This window comes from Haliotis asinina, chromosome 7 (genome assembly GCF_037392515.1).
Source record: "Haliotis asinina isolate JCU_RB_2024 chromosome 7, JCU_Hal_asi_v2, whole genome shotgun sequence".
NCBI classification, from domain to species: Eukaryota; Metazoa; Mollusca; class Gastropoda; order Lepetellida; family Haliotidae; genus Haliotis; species Haliotis asinina.
In genome coordinates, this window is record NC_090286.1 from 54,026,271 (window position 1) to 54,045,191 (window position 18,921).

The 18,921-nt window shown below is 40.3% G+C and overlaps 1 protein-coding gene across 1 annotated transcript; it reads right to left on the reverse strand.

Annotated features, from left to right (window-relative positions):
• Positions 1-8,811: 8,811 nt before the first annotated feature.
• LOC137291790 (uncharacterized) lies at positions 8,812-18,173 on the reverse strand. The gene is made up of 11 exons (XM_067823317.1): positions 18,099-18,173; positions 17,592-17,744; positions 16,887-16,966; positions 15,441-15,582; positions 14,163-14,294; positions 13,473-13,490; positions 12,784-13,013; positions 12,054-12,196; positions 11,191-11,330; positions 10,414-10,507; positions 8,812-9,256 (listed from the first exon to the last, which is right to left on the reverse strand). Exons 1-11 carry the CDS (start codon positions 18,166-18,168, stop codon positions 9,091-9,093), a joined length of 1,368 nt encoding a protein of 455 aa, XP_067679418.1. The 5' UTR covers positions 18,169-18,173; the 3' UTR covers positions 8,812-9,090.
• Between the last annotated feature and the right edge of the window lie 748 nt (positions 18,174-18,921).

The window sequence follows — 18,921 nt, forward strand, 5'->3', positions numbered from 1 at the left end:
CCTGGTTCGAATCCCTTCATGGGTACAATGCGTGTTCTACGCCGTGATATTGCTGGAAGCGGCGTAAAACCATACTCACTCACTATGCTATATAATATACTGTATAAAAGACAAGATGTGTTTATGCTATCCGTCAGTAACTGGCCATTAAAAGTACAGATGTTCCTCCTTTCGAGACTATAAAATATGATGAAAGCTAAAAGCCTGCAAGTGTTGGCAGTAAAACACAGGTGAGTACCGTTAACATCGCTGTAGATGACGCAGTAAAAATGTCAAGGGATGTTCCTTGGTGACCCCCGGGATGTCCTGCTGATCAATCCTCTTACCAGGGTGACTTTCATCACCACCGTTCATTGCCATCACTGACGTAAACTTTCGCAGAGGTCACTGTTCGTTTTAGAATACATCGATTCCGAATTTTCTTGATCCCATAATCCTGCTGGAGTTCAACGCTCTTTAAGGTTGTGATTAGATTTCCGTCTTTGACTGTGTAATGCCTAAGAAGTGAATGGAATTAGTTTTAATCATATAAGAGTTCAACGCTCTTTAAGGTTGTAAGATTTTCGTCTTTGACTGTCTAATACCTAAGAAGTGAATAGTTTTAATCATATTAGATGGGTTAAGTCAAATTTATTCGTTCATTTAAACGGAATAGAGGCAATAATGTTACTAACGCTGGGAATCACTGAGATACTGTTACGGAACAGGACAATTCTATGTATATACGACTTGAAATGTTTCTCAGGCATCGGCGCTTCACTTTTCTTTGAGCGCGTAACATATTTTTATTGTCATTTAAAAAAGTATATAATTTTGACTTAGCCGCGTCCTGATTATCCATTTGTCCACAATGAGAATGAGCGTCTGTAAGAATGCGTGTGACTGAATCTGCAACTTACTAACTTCCAAAGCTATAATTCTGAGAGAATAAAATAAAAATGTGTTCCTCCTCGACACTATTTTTCTATCAAAAATTAAGTCCTACTGCCCTCGTCACTTTTGAAAAAAAATGTGCCTGAGAAACATTTATTTTTTTATGCAACCTTATCAAGTAATTGATGAGGAATCCAGCTTTTCAGTTAAGCAGTGTGTCCACAGAATGCTTCCCTTTGTTCGCCACACCAAATTCTAAATGACACTCAAAGACGTTGTGGAAGACTATCGTATTCTTGTAGCATGGAGGACCAGATTCCGCTTCCATTTACTGAAGGCTGGACATGGGTGTAGGTGTTGGTGGGTGTGGTACCCTTCCAGATGGTTGTTCGTCCTGTGTCGGTCTCGGCGGGTGTTGTAATTTGGTCCTGAAAGCATCCACTTCGAAGATGAATTTTGGATCTGGATGATTACGGTTGTTCCTCGCTGTCTGAAGTCGGTCTTCACTTGTCACGATGCGTGCTGAACACCCGGACTCCGTGCTCTTCCAGTAATATGTGTCTCCCTTCTGTTGGTTGTGGCCAAACTTGTTTATTGCAAAATAAAGTGACCTTCCTCCACGAACAGACTCGATGAAGCTAACTCTAACGGTATCTTTAGCTTTGGCGGTACTTTTCTTATCTCTTGGAAATTAGCTCGCCCGGGTTTTCATCTATTTTGCCTTCTCGGTGCATCTGAAAAATAAAACGTAGCCTTACCCACACAACACCGGGTGGAACTGAATGTAGGTGTTGGAGGATGTGGGCTGCGGTAACAACAGAATGCCTCGCATCAAGACTTGGGTAACACGACATGTAATTATTCCCTTTAGATAAATATTCAGAGGCCAATGCCCTTTAATGAACAGGTCTTTGTCCTGAGCAGAGCTTTTCACTCCCCTGCTGGCGCCCTCATTCTCTTGTCATCTCTCCACATCAGGCTATTGTCGTAAGAGTTAATCATGGTGCTAAAATTAATTTCTTTGCAAATACGATTTGGCACGCATCCTGAGTGTTATCTGAAAATATGTGCTGATACTGCATAATGATACGTTTTTTTGCTCACAGAATGAAACCTTCAAACGGTGAATATTTGATTTAAAGACAATTTTGTGTTGCGTTTTTCTCCATGTACAAAACGATAAAAATTCATGTGGCACTGACGGTAAAGTTTAATTACAGTGTTAAGACAGTGCATTTACTTTAGTTTGTATGCTCAGGCAGTTTCCTCACATGACTATCTCAATAACTGTTCGTCATGATGTAATCAAGTCTTGAAGTCAGATGGGTCCTTGCTAGTAATCAGTGCAGCCACATCACTAATGCCTGATTGACATGCGTGAACTCGAGACACCATTCCAGGGACTTTTATATGACTTAAATATAAAGTAAACTTAAAATTGACGGTTATACTAGCCTTGAAAATATAACAGACATATCTTTTGAATAATCATACAAATATTCACTATGCCATTTCGATCATATCAAAAGCATTCGTTTCTCTGAATCTGAGGAAATGTCCCCCTCCTTTTCACAACCAGTTAGTCAAAGAATAGTGGTTTAACAATTTCGATTCATCTGCAATAAGAAAGAAAACAGCAAATTGTTGATTTGCCAGTTGTTGGGGGTAAGATAGGCCCCTGGTTGTCAGGTAAATCCTGTGCGGTTGTGCAGTTGAGTTGTGGTTGTCATCGACATTACGTCATACACGTATGGATCTATGTTAACCTTGATCGCACTGGACGACATATGTTCCTAGTAACATTTTCAACTTGGCATGTTGTCAATGGCGTGTTGATCTGATTAAGGACAGTAAAACTCTGAAGTCCCACAAGCTGTGATGGGCGCCCACCGGGTTATTCCCGTCACCTTGATCGATCAGGACACACGCCCCGCTAGCTGCGCCCAGGGACGCCAGTGCAGAAAAGGGAAAATGAAATATAATTATTAAACTTTAATAATCAGGTTCAGGAAAATGTTGTTCGCTCAATAAGCTGAATGCGTTCACAGAGTAAGTAGTCAAGGTCAAGGCTTAGATTGCATCGTTCAGCGCGACGGTTTCTAGTCAATATCTCTGTGGTGTGTAATCACCTCTTTCTTTAAGAACCCGAGAAATTCATTCATTCCGTCATTCATTCCGTCATTCATTCCGTCATTCATTCATTCATTCATTTGAATGTGTCCATTTCTTGTGTCCCTCGCCTTAATGTTGCTGGGATATTGCTAAAATTATACTCACTTAAACTCATTCATTCATTCATTCATTCATTTCTGTGAGATACACAGCCACCATTTAGACATCTGCCCATTGTCCTACTAGAGTCATTTGTACAAAGACTAAAGGTTGGCGTTCACGGAACTAACGTCTAGACAGTACTGGGTGCTGTAGTACAAAGCAACCATAGCGACACGAGACTCGTAAATCTACATTATGGTATTGAAGTTACGATCACCGTAGTGCTACGTCAGTCGTAAGTGTACGCTATGTATTGAAGTTACGATCACCGTAGTGCTACGTCAGTCGTAAGTGTATTGAAGTTACGATCACCGTAGTGCTACGACAGTCGTAAGTGTATTGAAGTTACAATCACTTTAGCGCTAAGGCCGCTTTGTACGATGCCACCCTGACGATGCTTGGCTTTATGTGACTGATCGTATCCAAGGTGAGCTGCCCTTTGTGAAGACTTTTATGCAGGGACCCGTGAATATCCGGGGTAGAATAGGCCTTCAGCAACCCATGCTTGAAATGAGAGGCGACTATACTTGCCGTAAGAGGCGACTAACGGGATCGGGTGGTCAGGCTCGCTGACTTGGTTGACACATGTCATCGGTTCCCAACTGCGCAGATGCTCATGTTGTTGATCACTGGATTGTCTGGTCCAGACTCGATTATTTACAGACCGCCACCATATAGCTGGAACATTGCTGAGTGTGGCGTAAAACTAAACTCACTCACTCACTTTTATGCAGGTCTGACGTAACGGGTTCGCATAAACTGGCATCTTATTGGATAAAGTAACGTGTCTTGTTGACCCTTAGTTATCAAAGATACAAGGTCTGATCATGCCTATTTGTCTCTGATAACTGAAAATATAAATTCATTTTGTATACCTGTGCATGAATCATGCTTGTTGTGAAACACTTAGCAATGTATTTACACAAATGACCAATTTCTCATTTACATTTTGACTACATCTAAAAATAACCTGAAGTGATAAAATCATTAACCTTGCATGACATCCTTACCAAACGGTCTTGTCGTGGGTCTAAATTTTCGATGCTCACTTAGCGCTAAGATAGACGTAGATTCCATACCTTAACATTAACTTACGTACTTAACGCTAAGAGAGCTTCCAAACTCGGGAATGTGTTTCTGTTAATTATGTCACATTAGTTAACGTTTGGTCATTATGGGACACAGAACGTCAAGGCGATGGATTTCTTTAACTGGATTTGAACTTACACCTTGAACTCAGACTGCGAGTTTTCTGTGGCCCTGCCAAAGTCAATGTTTCATCATTCAATAGGCCAACTACTCGTCTACGTTGAACTGTCACAGCTGTCAGCTGTCCTCAGTCAGTACATCTACTTTTACTGGAATATCAAAACTTCAGTGCTTCAATATTTCATATATTTGGCTCAGTATTATTGAATCTGTTCTGTCATTTTTTGTAACCTTGTTTATTCAGTATATCGGAGAATATAGGAAACTTGTCTGCGTATCATTTTTCTGGTTTAAAGGAAACTCACAAGTCTTTTGTGGTGGGAATTTGTAAACCGTCACAGTCCATCTACCACTGCCTTGGTGCACCTGAACCAGATAAGTGCGATATGGACGTTAGAAGGCCCAATGTATGACATCGATGATGCCGTGGAACACGCAACATCTGCTGAGGTGGTTCGTCGTCTTTGATGTCATTTAACTGTTGGTGCATGAATAGCCACTTGGGTATATGTGTATTAGAACTTGAATCACCCTGTATGTGTAGCGTTTGTGAAGTAGGGACTATTTACTTAAATTTGTATCCATTGTCCATGAGTTCTGGCGTGAGTCCTTCATGTTGATCTATGTCCTTCTGCTTGGAAGAAATTCATAGAGAGAAGATACATACCCACTGTATCTATCTTCTGATGGAATGCTGAGGGTGTAACAAGGGAGAGGTCGTCATTTTGATGGCTTGTTTGATTGTTGTTAAACGCGACCTGTCAATAGTAGATTCTGAAACCAGATAATCAATTGATCATCAACTTGAGCATCAATCTACATAATAGCGATACGAAGCATGTAAACTAACTCATGAGCTTGACTGACCGGCCCCACTAGTTGTCTCTTACGACAAGTATGGTTTGCTGAAGACCAATTGTTTAATCTAACCTGGACCACCACCTGTATCATTTTGGCGGAAGTTAGCGAACGTTAGATGTGTTTGTGTTTTGTGTTTTTGCCTTTTTTTGTTTGATAGAAGATGTAGCCTTTGGTATCCTAGCGTCTTGAGGTGCGAGGCGAGCCATATTTTGAATCACGAGTGCATCTCAACGTTACAACGCTATGTCATTGCTACGCTGCAAATACAATGTCGGTTCATTTGTCATTGAAAACTAACGAAGAATGATTTTGAATGATAAACAGAATCTCACCCTCGTGTCTACTGATATCAACACCCCTTGATAAAGGTAAAAATATCCTCGGTAATCATCGGATACTTGTTACTTTGTCAACTTGCCTTTGATATCAGCAGACACAAGACTGAGATTCTCTATACATTCACACAAACACAACACACACACACACACACACTCACACACACACACACTCTCTCTCTCTCTCTCTCTCTCTCACACACACACACACACACACACTCGCACACAAACACAAACACATACAACTGCTCGAAGGCTCCCTTTGACCCCTGATCATTGAATGTCGATTCTCAAACAGCACATTCTTTTACCAATTCCAAATCCCTGGGGCTCATACAAAGAGAGAGCGAAGTCAATAATAACCACAATCACACTTTGAAAGACCTGATCAGTTTGTGACAGCCTCAGTGAATATACTATTCCGTTGACTGTCAATAAAGAAACTAATCCCAGTAATGATGATAAGTTCAAAAACGTAACCACAACAATTTTAGTAAACTTTATTTTTCCTGCTACAGGCCACATGTAATACGTTTACACATGTCCGTAGAGCGCTTGCAGAAACAGTGTAGGGGAGATAACTCCACTGACATCAAACAACCCGAGCCCCACTTTCTGGAAAGTGTGACTAGACTGGATTGTATCATGATTTCTCACGTTTCAAGAGAAAACACGTTCATGATGTTAATATTCATCCCAAAGAACTTACGTGGGAGCATTTAGCATATTTACAGGTGATAAATACTATTTTGAGGACTCACATCAGTGTTGGTCTATTTCTATTGTTCTATATCTATTAAATGTCTGTATATTAAGCTGGTGGGGAACGAAGAACATTCTTTCATATCTTTAGTTCGTGAATCAGGAGATAAACATACTGTGTTGGGGAATCAGATGTATATAACGAAATTATATTGGCTCTAAATCTGATTTAAAACGCGTACTCAGTATGAGCTAGTTCATAACAAGTAGCATAGATCGGACATGTACTGGCCATGGTCCACTTTTCACCTAGAGAAACTCCAGAAAATTAGTAACTCGAATGAAATGACACTGGAGAATCTTCAGTACCGTGGAGTATTATGGCTACCTTGAACGTACAAGTAAAAGGTTTTTAAAACTTAGTTAAAATGAATAAATATTACATTGCAAATGTATATTTTAGTGGTATATGGTTGCCAGCTGTTATGTGCCCTTAATTTTATAGCAGGTGTTGACAGGTATGCATGCGCACTTGAATTTGTTTTCTGCAGCACGTGTTTCGACAAAAATGACTGTGCACAAAAACTATTGTTTTGTTGTTTATTCAGGTATGTACCAAAACAAATGTCCATGCGTCATTACATTATTAAGTTTGTTAGGAGTGACAAATAAAATAAAAAAGTATTCTAGTATATAATAACAATATTCCAGAAACTTAGAAATTGCAGAAAGTAATTTAATTAATAATCTTAAATATCTACTGTTCGCACATGATTGAAAGAGTTATGTCCCTTGGATCATTCACACACTCTTGTCGATGTCTATCATGGTTCCTTCTATTACAATGGTTATTGTTTTCATATTTGAATAGCATCTAGGCAATATCAGGTATATGTTTTTACTGTAAAGTTTGTCATTTTCAGCAATTTTATTACAATCACCCTGATGATAACAAATTGAAGCATGCGTAAAATATTGTTTTCTTGCCTTGATTTTTAATATAAATGTGTTTATGTGTAATTGAAGTATTTTATTAAAGCAAATGTTATTTCAAATGTGGTTTAATATGAAGTCATACCCAATTTTATGCGGAGTTTACTTGCTAGATATTTAGATTTATAGCGTTCATTGTTTTGAACGAAGTTGGTTCAAATTAATGTTGTTTGAAGAACTATACATACCCTGTAAGCACTGAAGAACTAATGTGTATTAAGTTAAGATGCCGATGATTGTCAGATTCAAGTTATTATCCTCGGTGCCTGCGCACTTGAAATTGTTCTATGCAACATGTTTTTCCGAAGTAAGTAGCTGAGTACTAAATCTATTGTTTATCCGGGCATGGCAAGACCGTCCAACCAAGAGAAAATTCAGTAACATGGTGTAGCTGGGAGAGAAATGACACATATATGAACTAAAACCGGAAATGATTAATTTATAGCTGTTACATACGCCGTCAGATCTACTGTTGTTGGAAACAAAATATTGTCCTAGTTGAGTTTCCCTATACTTGGGGTGTGACGAATACACGTTCCACTACACTAAATCAGAATCACTTCCTGATTGATAAAAAAGATATAGAATCATGTGACAGCTGTGACTGGATGATAGAATCATGTGACAGCTGGCTTGGATAAAACTGTGTAAGATTTTTATATATATTTAAAAGTTCATCCATCCAGAAATTGAAACTGTTAACATTTCAAAGTATGTAGTCAGTTCAGTTTGAATAGCATTGAATTTTAGTATTTAGTGTTTATTTCAACATGGTGACTTGTGCTGAATGTTCCAAGGGAACAACCAGGGGAAGTGACTCTAACCAGCAAGTAGCTACGGGATCACAGCCATGGACCAACAGACCACTTCAAATTTTCTGCCACATTTTCTGCCTACAACACACTTCTTCCACAGAACACTCTTCAGCAGAGGATGGTAGTTCGGATCAGTATAGATCCACTTTGTCGCAGCATTGCTCAAAGGGATCTGAATATTTCTGCTTTGCCTCTTTAGAACCCAGTAGACCCGTGAGGGTCCCGGGGTAAACTAGTGTCTTCAGCAGCCCATGCTTGCTATAAAAGGCGACTGACTATGCTTGTCGTAAGAGCTGACTAACGGGATCGGGTGGTCAGGCTCGCTGACTTGGTTGGCACATGTAATAGGTTTCCTGTTGCGCAGATCAATGTTCATTTTGTTGATCAGTGGACTGACTGGTCCAGATTCGATTATTTACAGACCGCCGCCATTTGGCAGGAATATCGCTGAGTGCGGCGTAAAACTAAACTCACTCACTTCAACAGAGGAGAGTACGAACATCGGCTATTTCAATGAGACATGGGGGCGGTGGGGTAGCCTAGTGGTTAAAGCGTTCGCTCGTCACGCCGAAGACCCGGGTTCGATTCCCCACACTGGTACAATGTGTGAGGCCCATTTTCTGGTGTCCCCAGCCGTGATATCGCTGGAATATTTCTAAAAGCGGCGTAAAACTAAAATCAGTCGCTCGCTCACTCAATGAGACATGAGTTTACATACCAATACAACTTCAATTACAGAGAAGAGAGAGTTGCAGTACATGATAGTTTAATCATGATAGTGCTCAGAATTCAATTTGATGTTTTCGGATACATATTGCACCCGAGTATACAGGTTTACAAGATTCGTCTCGACCCGCTGATACAGTTTTATTTAAGCTCCATAGTTAAGACTAATTATCACACGGATTTTCTCACATGGATGACTTGCTGAAGAAATTCTCAATTTGATTTCGTAGATCGGTCTACATCACCTTCAGTGTATGACTGACAATCATGTTTCCAGTACACTAGCGTTCACCTTTCATCTGCTATGTACAGACATGATTATCATGTTGCGTAAACGAGGGTACTAGAACACAATAAAACACCACCTTGCTGTACCCCCTCAGGTGAAACATGGGAAACATTCCAGACTGGATTACACCAGAGGTTTCGTTAAGTCTTCCAAAGCCAATGACTTTCTTTAGAGAACATCTGTAAAAGATATACCGATTTAAGTGAGAATGCCCTCAATAAACACTGCAGGCCACACTATACGGCGGCTACTAAATCATTATCACCGAGAAAGAGATAAACGAGATATAAACAAATATTCACAGCTCTCAAATCATCAGTTACTTGTAATTATTTCTTGACATGTATATATACAAGAACAAAATATTTCCATCTGTGATATGAATATGCCAAAAGCATGGCATTTCGGTGAAAGCAATGGTATAACCTCAGCAATTCACATTGAGTTCGAGTCCTACACTGAGAGAGTTCGATAGCGTCACACACGTCTCAATAACACCCCAACAGGAGTCATGTAATAACTAACACTTACTGCCTGAAAACAAAATATGTATATACTTGATTGTAACAAAAATACTCATTAATATTGGAAAAGGGGCCCCGGTAAGACCAGAGATTCCGGAGGAAATCCAGACTTGCTTCATTTAGAGCTTTAGCATGGCATGATGGGCTTGGCTGTGGGAAAATAATATGGCTCAGGCACCGTGAGGTAGACTAATAATGGGTATGAAATACTATTGCTTTGACTTTTTTCAACAAAGTCAGTTGCATATTTAATCACGATGAACACCATTTAAATGAAGCAACAGTATGTATGTATTGCATGAATGCTCACTCATGCATCACTGCTTGTAGATGATACATTGTTTGTGACACTAGCAGTGACCTTGAACTGCTTCCTCATTACCTTGACCTGTCAGTTCCTTCAAACAAGTGACATGAAACTATATACTGACCTCAAAGACAGAGACGGAAAACATTTTTTTGTTTCAATTATAAAGAAACAAAAAAATGGGCTGTCAGGTAATATTTTTCATGAAATAAGTGACAAATTAATGTTCGAGGACATCGTCTTATCTGAGACATGTAAACATTGCTTTCCCGTCGTAAACGCATTAGAAATAGACTGAGCAACCTATTAGGATGAAATTTAATTTCAGTCATGTTGTTGGCGGTGTCCAATCAGAATCCTGTATCTGACAGACCCATTTCCTGTCCGTAACAGTACCGAGGAACGGAGAATGTTATTTATTCTCACGGGATTCCAAATTACGTAATAATTTTTGCATTACACTTTCGTTACATCACATTTTATGTTTTAATACGTTTATACTGACCCGTGGGCGTCAGTCAGTTGTACAGTGACCTTTCCATCTGGAGATGCAGCTTGACAGTTCCGAGGATGAAACACCGGATTGACTATATCGTCCCCTGAAACAAGAAGATGGTAGAGGACGCCGAATGAATAATGAACTGAGAAAGCCTCATATTCATTTATTTCATTTCCAAATCTCTCTGATCTTGACCTAAAAATGTTGATAACTCTTCTGATTTGAAGTTGTACTTATAGGTTGATCATCATAACCAAAGTGCTCACGGGACACTGCAGATCTGCTTGTAACAAGTTACATTTCCGCGTAGTTTGTTGTTATTTTGAACGATTGTTGCAGCAGAATGCATGTTCCTGCAGGCAATATTCTTCCCTCTTGGTCCAGGGAATGCATGCAGAACGGCAAGGAAGAATAATAGCAATCTTGACTTCATTCAGAAAAGGATTCAGTTTGGTATGAAGGAATGTAGTTGTGAACATAATATGAATAGATGATTGAAAATCATGAAAGTCATGACACCTGGTGTTATAGGGTAAGCTTCCTGCGCTACTGACTGCACCCTCCATTCATAAAATTTGCCTAAAGTTGCTTGTTTGAATCCCACCTTGAGGGTGGTGGTGGTGGGGTAGCCTAGTGGTTAAAGCGTTCGCTCTTCTCGCCCAAGACCCGGGTTCGATTCCTTGCATGGGTACAATGCATGACACGTATTTCTGGTGTTCCCGTGATATTGCTGGAATATTGCAAAAAGCGGCTTAAATCATACCCACTCACTCGCACACCCACCTTGAGGACGCGTGACCATCAATCTGACAGGGACACCAATGTTGAGGCTAGTGATCGGTTCCAGTGTGTCCGTGGTAGCGAGGTACGACTGGACACTGAGCCTTGTCTGAGTGGCAATTGTTGTTGACTTTTGGCGAAGACTGGAATAAGTAAACTGTAAGTTAAGGTTTATGCACACAACCCAGTTTCGAAAATGTGATTGATTTTTTTTCGGTTGATCTTAATCCAGTTTGGGAGCAGCTACGATCATATTGTAGGGCGATGAGATATTCTTGTGTTTAAACTGTTCACTCGTCACACACTGTTTACCAGACCCGGGTTCGATTTATATAAACCTATCTCGTCTCGGAAAGACTTGAGAAACGATGTAGAATCTCAAACATTTTGTACAAAATAGGGTGATAACTGTTTGGATGTAATAATTTTTGCCAGCCCTGATCACTTACAAAAAATGCTAAAACAATGAGCCATGGAAGATTCTGTTGTTTGGTCGGCTTCGGACTCTTCCGTGTGGTGAAGTTTCTACTTTTCTTCATTAAATCACGCTAATGTTTCTGCTCAATGTTGATATGATTGTTTAACACTTACTATATACCTCTATATAAAACATATCTTTAAATGAACAAGCCTTGACAGGAAATCCAGTGACAAACCTCTTGAGTGACTGGGATTCACCTGTGTACCAAGTCCTTCCATTCTCATTTGTCGCCTCTTATGACAAGCATGGGTTGATGAAGTCCGATTCTAACCCGGATCGTTACGGGTCGTTTCTGCTTTGTTTCATCTGTAATGGCCGTTTGTTTTCAATTTTATAAGCTGGCAAAGGACAGATGTCTTGATTTATACGTATTTTAGAAACTTACTCCTCTATCCCAACTTTCTCGGCAGCGTACATGGCATCAGCTTCAGACAGATCACATTGGACTTCATATTCCTGATCTTCAAACGACACCACCTCTTCTTGCTTCTGAAGTCTGAAAGTCCATTGTAGGATCCCCTCACCGACCTAGTGTATGTGACCACAACAACATGTTAGGATTCGTCTGTCATTTTTTCAGCTTCGCATGAAGTTATATTTCATTGGGCCATACAATTCAGTGATTGCCATCCTGAACATGTGTCTATATAATTGCATTTGATATGTTATAAAATACTTTAAACATTCATGTATACACATAGGAGTGTGTACGATCACGATCATGATGACTAGCGTAATGTGGAAGAAAGGCCCTAAGGTGACGGCAGTCTTTGTGGTAGGAAAAGATCATGCTCTTTTGCAACATCCTGCGTGGTTTGCTGGAAACCAAATCCAACCCAGGTCTTGAGACAAGCCTGGTTTGCTGAAGACCAAATCTCACCCAGGTATTGAGTCAAACACGGTTTGCTGAAGACCAAATTTCACCCAGGTCTTGATTTACTGAAGACCAACTCTAAACTAGATCGCCAAGGACCCATCTGGAGCAGTTTTTCTAGTAAAAGGTATATTTTAATACACAGTACTAGTAGTTAAATGTACTACTGAGCCATCACACACGTCAACAAATGTTCACGTTTTGAGATGACAAAGTAAGGTGATGAATGTTTCATTCTTACTGTGTTCGCAGGGCAATCAGGTTTCAAGACTCCCGATTCGTTGTGAATCTGAATACGTAAGCGAGTTTCGCTTCTCATGCTTGTATCAAATCTGCTGTTTGCACAGTTGGGACTAATCTCGCCATCAGCACCTACAGACCCCATTCTCCGGAAGGCGAGAGCCTCCAACCAGGGAAAGAAGACCATCAAAGAGTAGTCTCCATCACTCTTCTTGATGCAGTGAGCCGAGACTGCAAATCACGCAAATAAATGACAGATAGTATTTAGAAGGAGACAAAGGTACACACGTTTACAAAACACTCTGCAGACATGAAGTTACTGAACTCGGTTCACTGAAGAATTCACATATAGTGCCAGGCAACTTTCTGCTGATTTAATGAGTTCATCACGTATGTGATTACTTTAGTGATATGATACTATATTGCTTTTAATGCAAGCCATTGAAAATCCCTACAACGTGAGTTATAGGGTTCCAGTTTTGACGGATAGATAATATACTCATGGAAAGGAATATAGGAACACATAAAGGTACAAGTGTTGCTTTATTCACTTTCAGGTTTCTTCACGAGGTATGTATTGCACTATGGGTGAAATGAATAAAGGAACTCTTGTATTTTCGTTATTTGTTTCCACGAGTACAGTGCAACACCCAAAAAGTAAAGCTGATAAAGGACGCTAAGACCTCTCACCTGTAGTTCTCACTGTATCTGGAACACCAATGAAAATGTCAGTATTTAGTAAAGTATATTCTAAAACAGCTGAACAGCTTCCTATGGACAGGGATACATGTACCGTAAACTACCGATATAACGAACTCTCGTTAAGGAAGACCATTCGTTCTAACCGTAACGACGCATTATTAGCATTTAGGCTAAGGGACCGTTCATGGTTTATAGCTAGGAACGCCCATCCCCACCCCACCCACTACCCTGCTTGTCATGTACAAAATAATTTCAAATCTTATGATGCACAAAATCGCTGCAGTCACCTCCTGTACATGCGTACAAAATCGATGACCCCCACTCTCACCTAGAATCATCATCACCCGCCGAGGCCTAAATTATGAACGGTCCCTAAATTGATTGATGAAATGTTAGATATGCTGTTGTCAATAACATGCAACACTATCTACAGGCTCCGGGAATCAACTCCATCGAACACAACAGTCCAATCATAGCTTGAAATGTTCTGTAACATGTCTTTAGTGTAGAGACTTTATTTTGATAAAGTTTTGTTGTCGGGCCTGGCCCCTCTTTCCGATATATGACATATGAAAATAACACCCGTACCCTTGTATGCCTAAGAATTCTTGTTGAGTGTGAAAATAACCGTGAGGTATAAGGATATTATATTGGACAAACCATCTACTATTTACTTACATTCATCGCACATATCTCCGCTATACCCTGGTTCACACCCATACGGACAAGCTTCGGTTTTATTACAGAGAAAGCCCGCGTAGCAGTGACACTCGCGGTCACAGTAATATCCCGTCCATCCAGGCTGACACACTGAAATAGAAGACAGTAGAGTCAGTCTACAGTAATGTCCTGTCTTTTAAGGCTTACCCACTGAAATAGCAGACAGCAGAGTCCGTCCATATGTAGAATGCTGTAAAATAGCGCCTCGTTGTGTCCATACGTAAAGCGAACTTTAAATATAGCCTTTTTGTGTCCATATCTTGGGCAGACCTGCTGTAAATATAGCTGCAAGATATTCATGTATAGAACATACAAACTGTAAATATAGCTTCAAGGCCTTCATGCATAGAACCGACAAGGTGTAAATATAGCTTCAAGGTGTCAACGTGTAGGACAGACCAGTGGTTAATATAGGTTCAAGGTGACCATGTCTAGAACAGACAAGGTGTACATATAGCTTCAAGGTGTCCATGTGCAGAACAGACCAGGTGTAAATATAGCTTCAAGGTCTTCATGCATAGAACCGACAAGGTGTAAATATGGCTTCACGGTGTCAACATGTAGGACGGGCCAAGGGTTAATATAGGTTCAAGGTGACCATGTCTAGAACAGACAAGGTGTACATATATATTCAAGGTGTCCATGTGTAGAACAGACCGGGTGTTAGGATAGCTTCAAGGTGCCCATGCATAGAACAGACAAGGTGTAAATATGGCTTCAAGGTGTCAACTTGTAGGACACACCAAGGGTTAATATAGGTTCAAGGTGTCCATGTCTAGAACAGACAAGGTGTACATATATATTCAAGGTGTTCATGTGTAGAACAGACTAGGGTTTAATATAGCTTCAAAGTGACCATGTACGGAACAAACAAGATGTAAATATATCTTCAAGGTGTCCATGTATGGAACAGACAAGGTGTAAATATAGCTTCAAGGTGTTATGTATTCCTACTTTATGACCACTTGTAGTGCACACTCTGCTTCGTGCAGTCCACATGTAGACCAAACCAGTTACAAATAATGCTGCTTGCTCCCTACTCACCCAGAGGATGGTATTTCAGGTAGACACAATCAACATCAACTGATTAATAGAACCTGAAGTAATGAAAGCATGCTATTCTAATAATTCCTTTACAGGTTACATCCATGATGTTCAAATCTGATTCGCAGCGTTTGTATACTTGCATGAAGTTGTGCACTTAATTTATGATTGTGCAGAGTGAAAAGGTCTTACCCGCTTCTTTAAAGCATACGTAGGGGTAGTTTCTATGACAGTACCCGGCTTTCCAAATGCCAGTGTCGAGAATCTTTGTGCAGTATTTTGCAGACCTTCTACCATAGCCAGATCCCTGCCAGTTTGAAAATCCCACATGATACTAAAAAGAAAATAGAATTTTTTTTCAATTTGCATCAATATGATAAAATCGCAGATAATGCTACGAAAGAATGAGAAATATATAAACTTGTATCAATATAATAAAATCCCACATAATACTACAACGGAAATGAGAATTATTTGCGTCAATATAATATTTAAGACCAGAATGAATAAAAATTATTTGTTTATCAACAAGAAGATAGCGCAGATTTATGGTTGTGCCTGGATTTCTAGTAAGAAAAGCGAAAGTCTGACGTCTGGTCAACCTGTTTGTCACTCATGAGAGATGAGATGGCGCGCTGCCTTGCACAAAGACTGACCCTAAATGAGGTGTCTCGTACTCTTCCGGAATGTCATACCAGTAGCACACGCCTGCCATTGCGCGGCGGTGTAGAACATATAGGTAGTTTTCCATATCTACTCACACCGCCCCAAATCATGACTGAGCCCCTTCCCAGCAACGCTAGGTTAGAATCGCAAAATTATTGGACGACATGTAAACTCAACTCTATTCATCAATAAAATCAACTAGACCATTTAATGGTCCGTTGATATGCTCATAAGCCCAATCCAAAAGTGCTTTCCTATAGTGTCGAGATAGTGGGACGAAAATGCATGTCATTCGTGAATAGAGTACAACCTCATGGGAGTGATGATGCATGGGGTTGGAGACGTTAAGGACACAGCCCACGCGTACTGTCACACAGGTCTTCAAGCCTTCCATGTAAATCGTATACATGACTGTTGGACTCCGTTTGTTCATCACCAGCTTGTGCCCATGTTTCTATGCTTCAAATTTGTAAGATGAATTTTAATATCCCCGAAACGCGATCCTTTGTAAACCTTCGGTAGTATGTATTTTCATTAACCAATTGTGTGTCCTGAATTCCCTACACAAGGTATAATAATGATTTATGCTAACCTTGGAAACATAGCAGAGCCCTCATCTCACTCGTCATCTGTCATTCCAAAATTAAGCCATTCTACTGACTGTCTGAGCATGATTACGCAATGCCATTTAGGAAGTGGTCAAATTCCACATATGTCATATGTGGGATTTCACTTTCTTAGTAAAGTACAAATTCTAGCACCAGGATTCGAAGCCGCACCTTCAGAGTTAGGCACGTAATCTCCAGCACATAAAGTCAGCCGCCTAAACCGCATTTTGTACTTTACTAAGAAAAGTGACATCACAAATATATGTATGATATGTGTTGTGTCTGAGAATGCTTGTAACAGTATTCTTGCAAAATCGTGGCTTCAGAAACCGGTAGTCGAACGCAGGCCTTATTTTTAACTTACCTGATTTGTTTGGTCCCACTTATAATGTCGGCCCGTCCAATAGAGAGCGATCCACGCTTTCTCATGACCATGAATCAGATCTAGAAACGATCAGCATGATTTTAAAGTATTTATATACACGCAGGCAAACACAGACATGCATGAATACATACATGAACACACACACACACACACACACACACACACACACACACACATTACATAACATTACATTACAGACATACATTCATACATTACATACATATATTGCATACATAGATGCTTACATATATACCTACCTACACACACACACTCTCTCTCTCTCTCTCTCTCTCACACACACACACACACACACACACACATACATACATACATACATACATACATACATACATACATACATACATACATACATACATACATACATACATACATACATACATACATACATACATATTTAGGTCATTTATCATAGGACCCGTGAAGGCAACTGTGCTTGTCGTAAGAGGTGACTAACAGGATTGGTTCGTCAGGCTCGCTGACTTGGTTGACACATGTCATCGGTTCCCAGTTGCGCAGATTGATGCTCATGTTGTTGATCACTGGATTGTCTGGTCCAGACTCGATTGTTTATAGACCGCCGCCATATAGCTGGAATATTAAAAACTAAACTCACTCACTCACTCCCTTATTTATCATGGATCACAGAATACAGTGCAAACATACCTTTGACTCCAGCATTCTCCTCCTCGTTCTCAATCACTGCTAACATAGCACCAAAGCGGGATTCGCATCTGTCAAAAGCCGTGTCCCTATCAACTGCTTCCTCCACAAGAATGTAGCACTTTCTGTTCACCATTGTCCAGCCTTCGGGGCAGTCTGAGAGAAAAACAGATGTGTGCCTCCAAGACGATCGATATATTAAAATGTTCGTTTGCTTGTTTGTTATTCAACGCCACACTGAGCAACATTCCAGCTATATGGTGGCGGTCTGTAAATAACCAAACCTGGCAAACAGTTCGATAACATGTGTCAACCACGACAAAGAGCATGACCATTTGAAGGTTGAGAGTATTTCTGTAATTAGAAACAAAATCAAGATATTTCGTCACTTGACTCGATCAGTAAACTTCTTATGTCATTCCAACTAACTAGGGGACATGGTGTCTCAAGGTTTTATGCAAAATGAATGAATGTTTTCAAAAAAGTGGAGTTACAACCCTTAATTCATACCTTGGTGCGTGCCAGTGTCAGCGGCGATGGTTAGAAGGGGGAGTAAAGAGAACAGAAGGACAACCTCCATTTCGTTCGACATATACGCACACAGTGCACTGGCTGGTCATAGACAGCCGGACGTAGATAATGACTTCCATGGTTACCGGGGTTAATATCAGCGCTATCACAGCCAATCGGAACGTATTAAACATCATTAGAGTCTTTCAGTATTGTTATATAACTCCCTGAACTTAATCAACGCCAACGCGAGTGTTGGCAGATGTGTATAAAGTTGTATGCCAGCTTCGTTGATGTGTCCGTGTCTCTCTGGCTGCAGATGTGTGTCTCTCTGGCTGCAGATGTGTGTCTCTCTGGCTGCAGATATGTGTTGAATAAGACAGAGATACGCCCCTGTGTATTTGAAAGGACGTCCTTCATTGCATAATGGTTGTCGTGTGTATTGCTACTGAAATGTAATGCAATCTTAGAGAGTGACACACGATTATTCGTGCTGGTTTTCCTTTTCCGTGCGGTCTTAACAAGCATGATGACGTTAGTTATTTAATTAGTTATCAACAGTAGAAGGATCGCCCGGTTCCGAGACGATCACTTATGGCAACCACTGCATGGAATACAAGAGGTATGACCTGATCTGTTACTCTACATGTAGTTTACCGATTTATACTAAGTCTTGTATTTATTTATACGCGAGGCCTGACTTGACCGGTTATTTCACAAGTCGTTTGCCTACTTACACATGCCAGGGGGTAAACAAACTACACACAGGACTTCCCATATGCCGAAGCTGCAGTGGTTGTGTGGGTTAGTGTGCTGACGATAA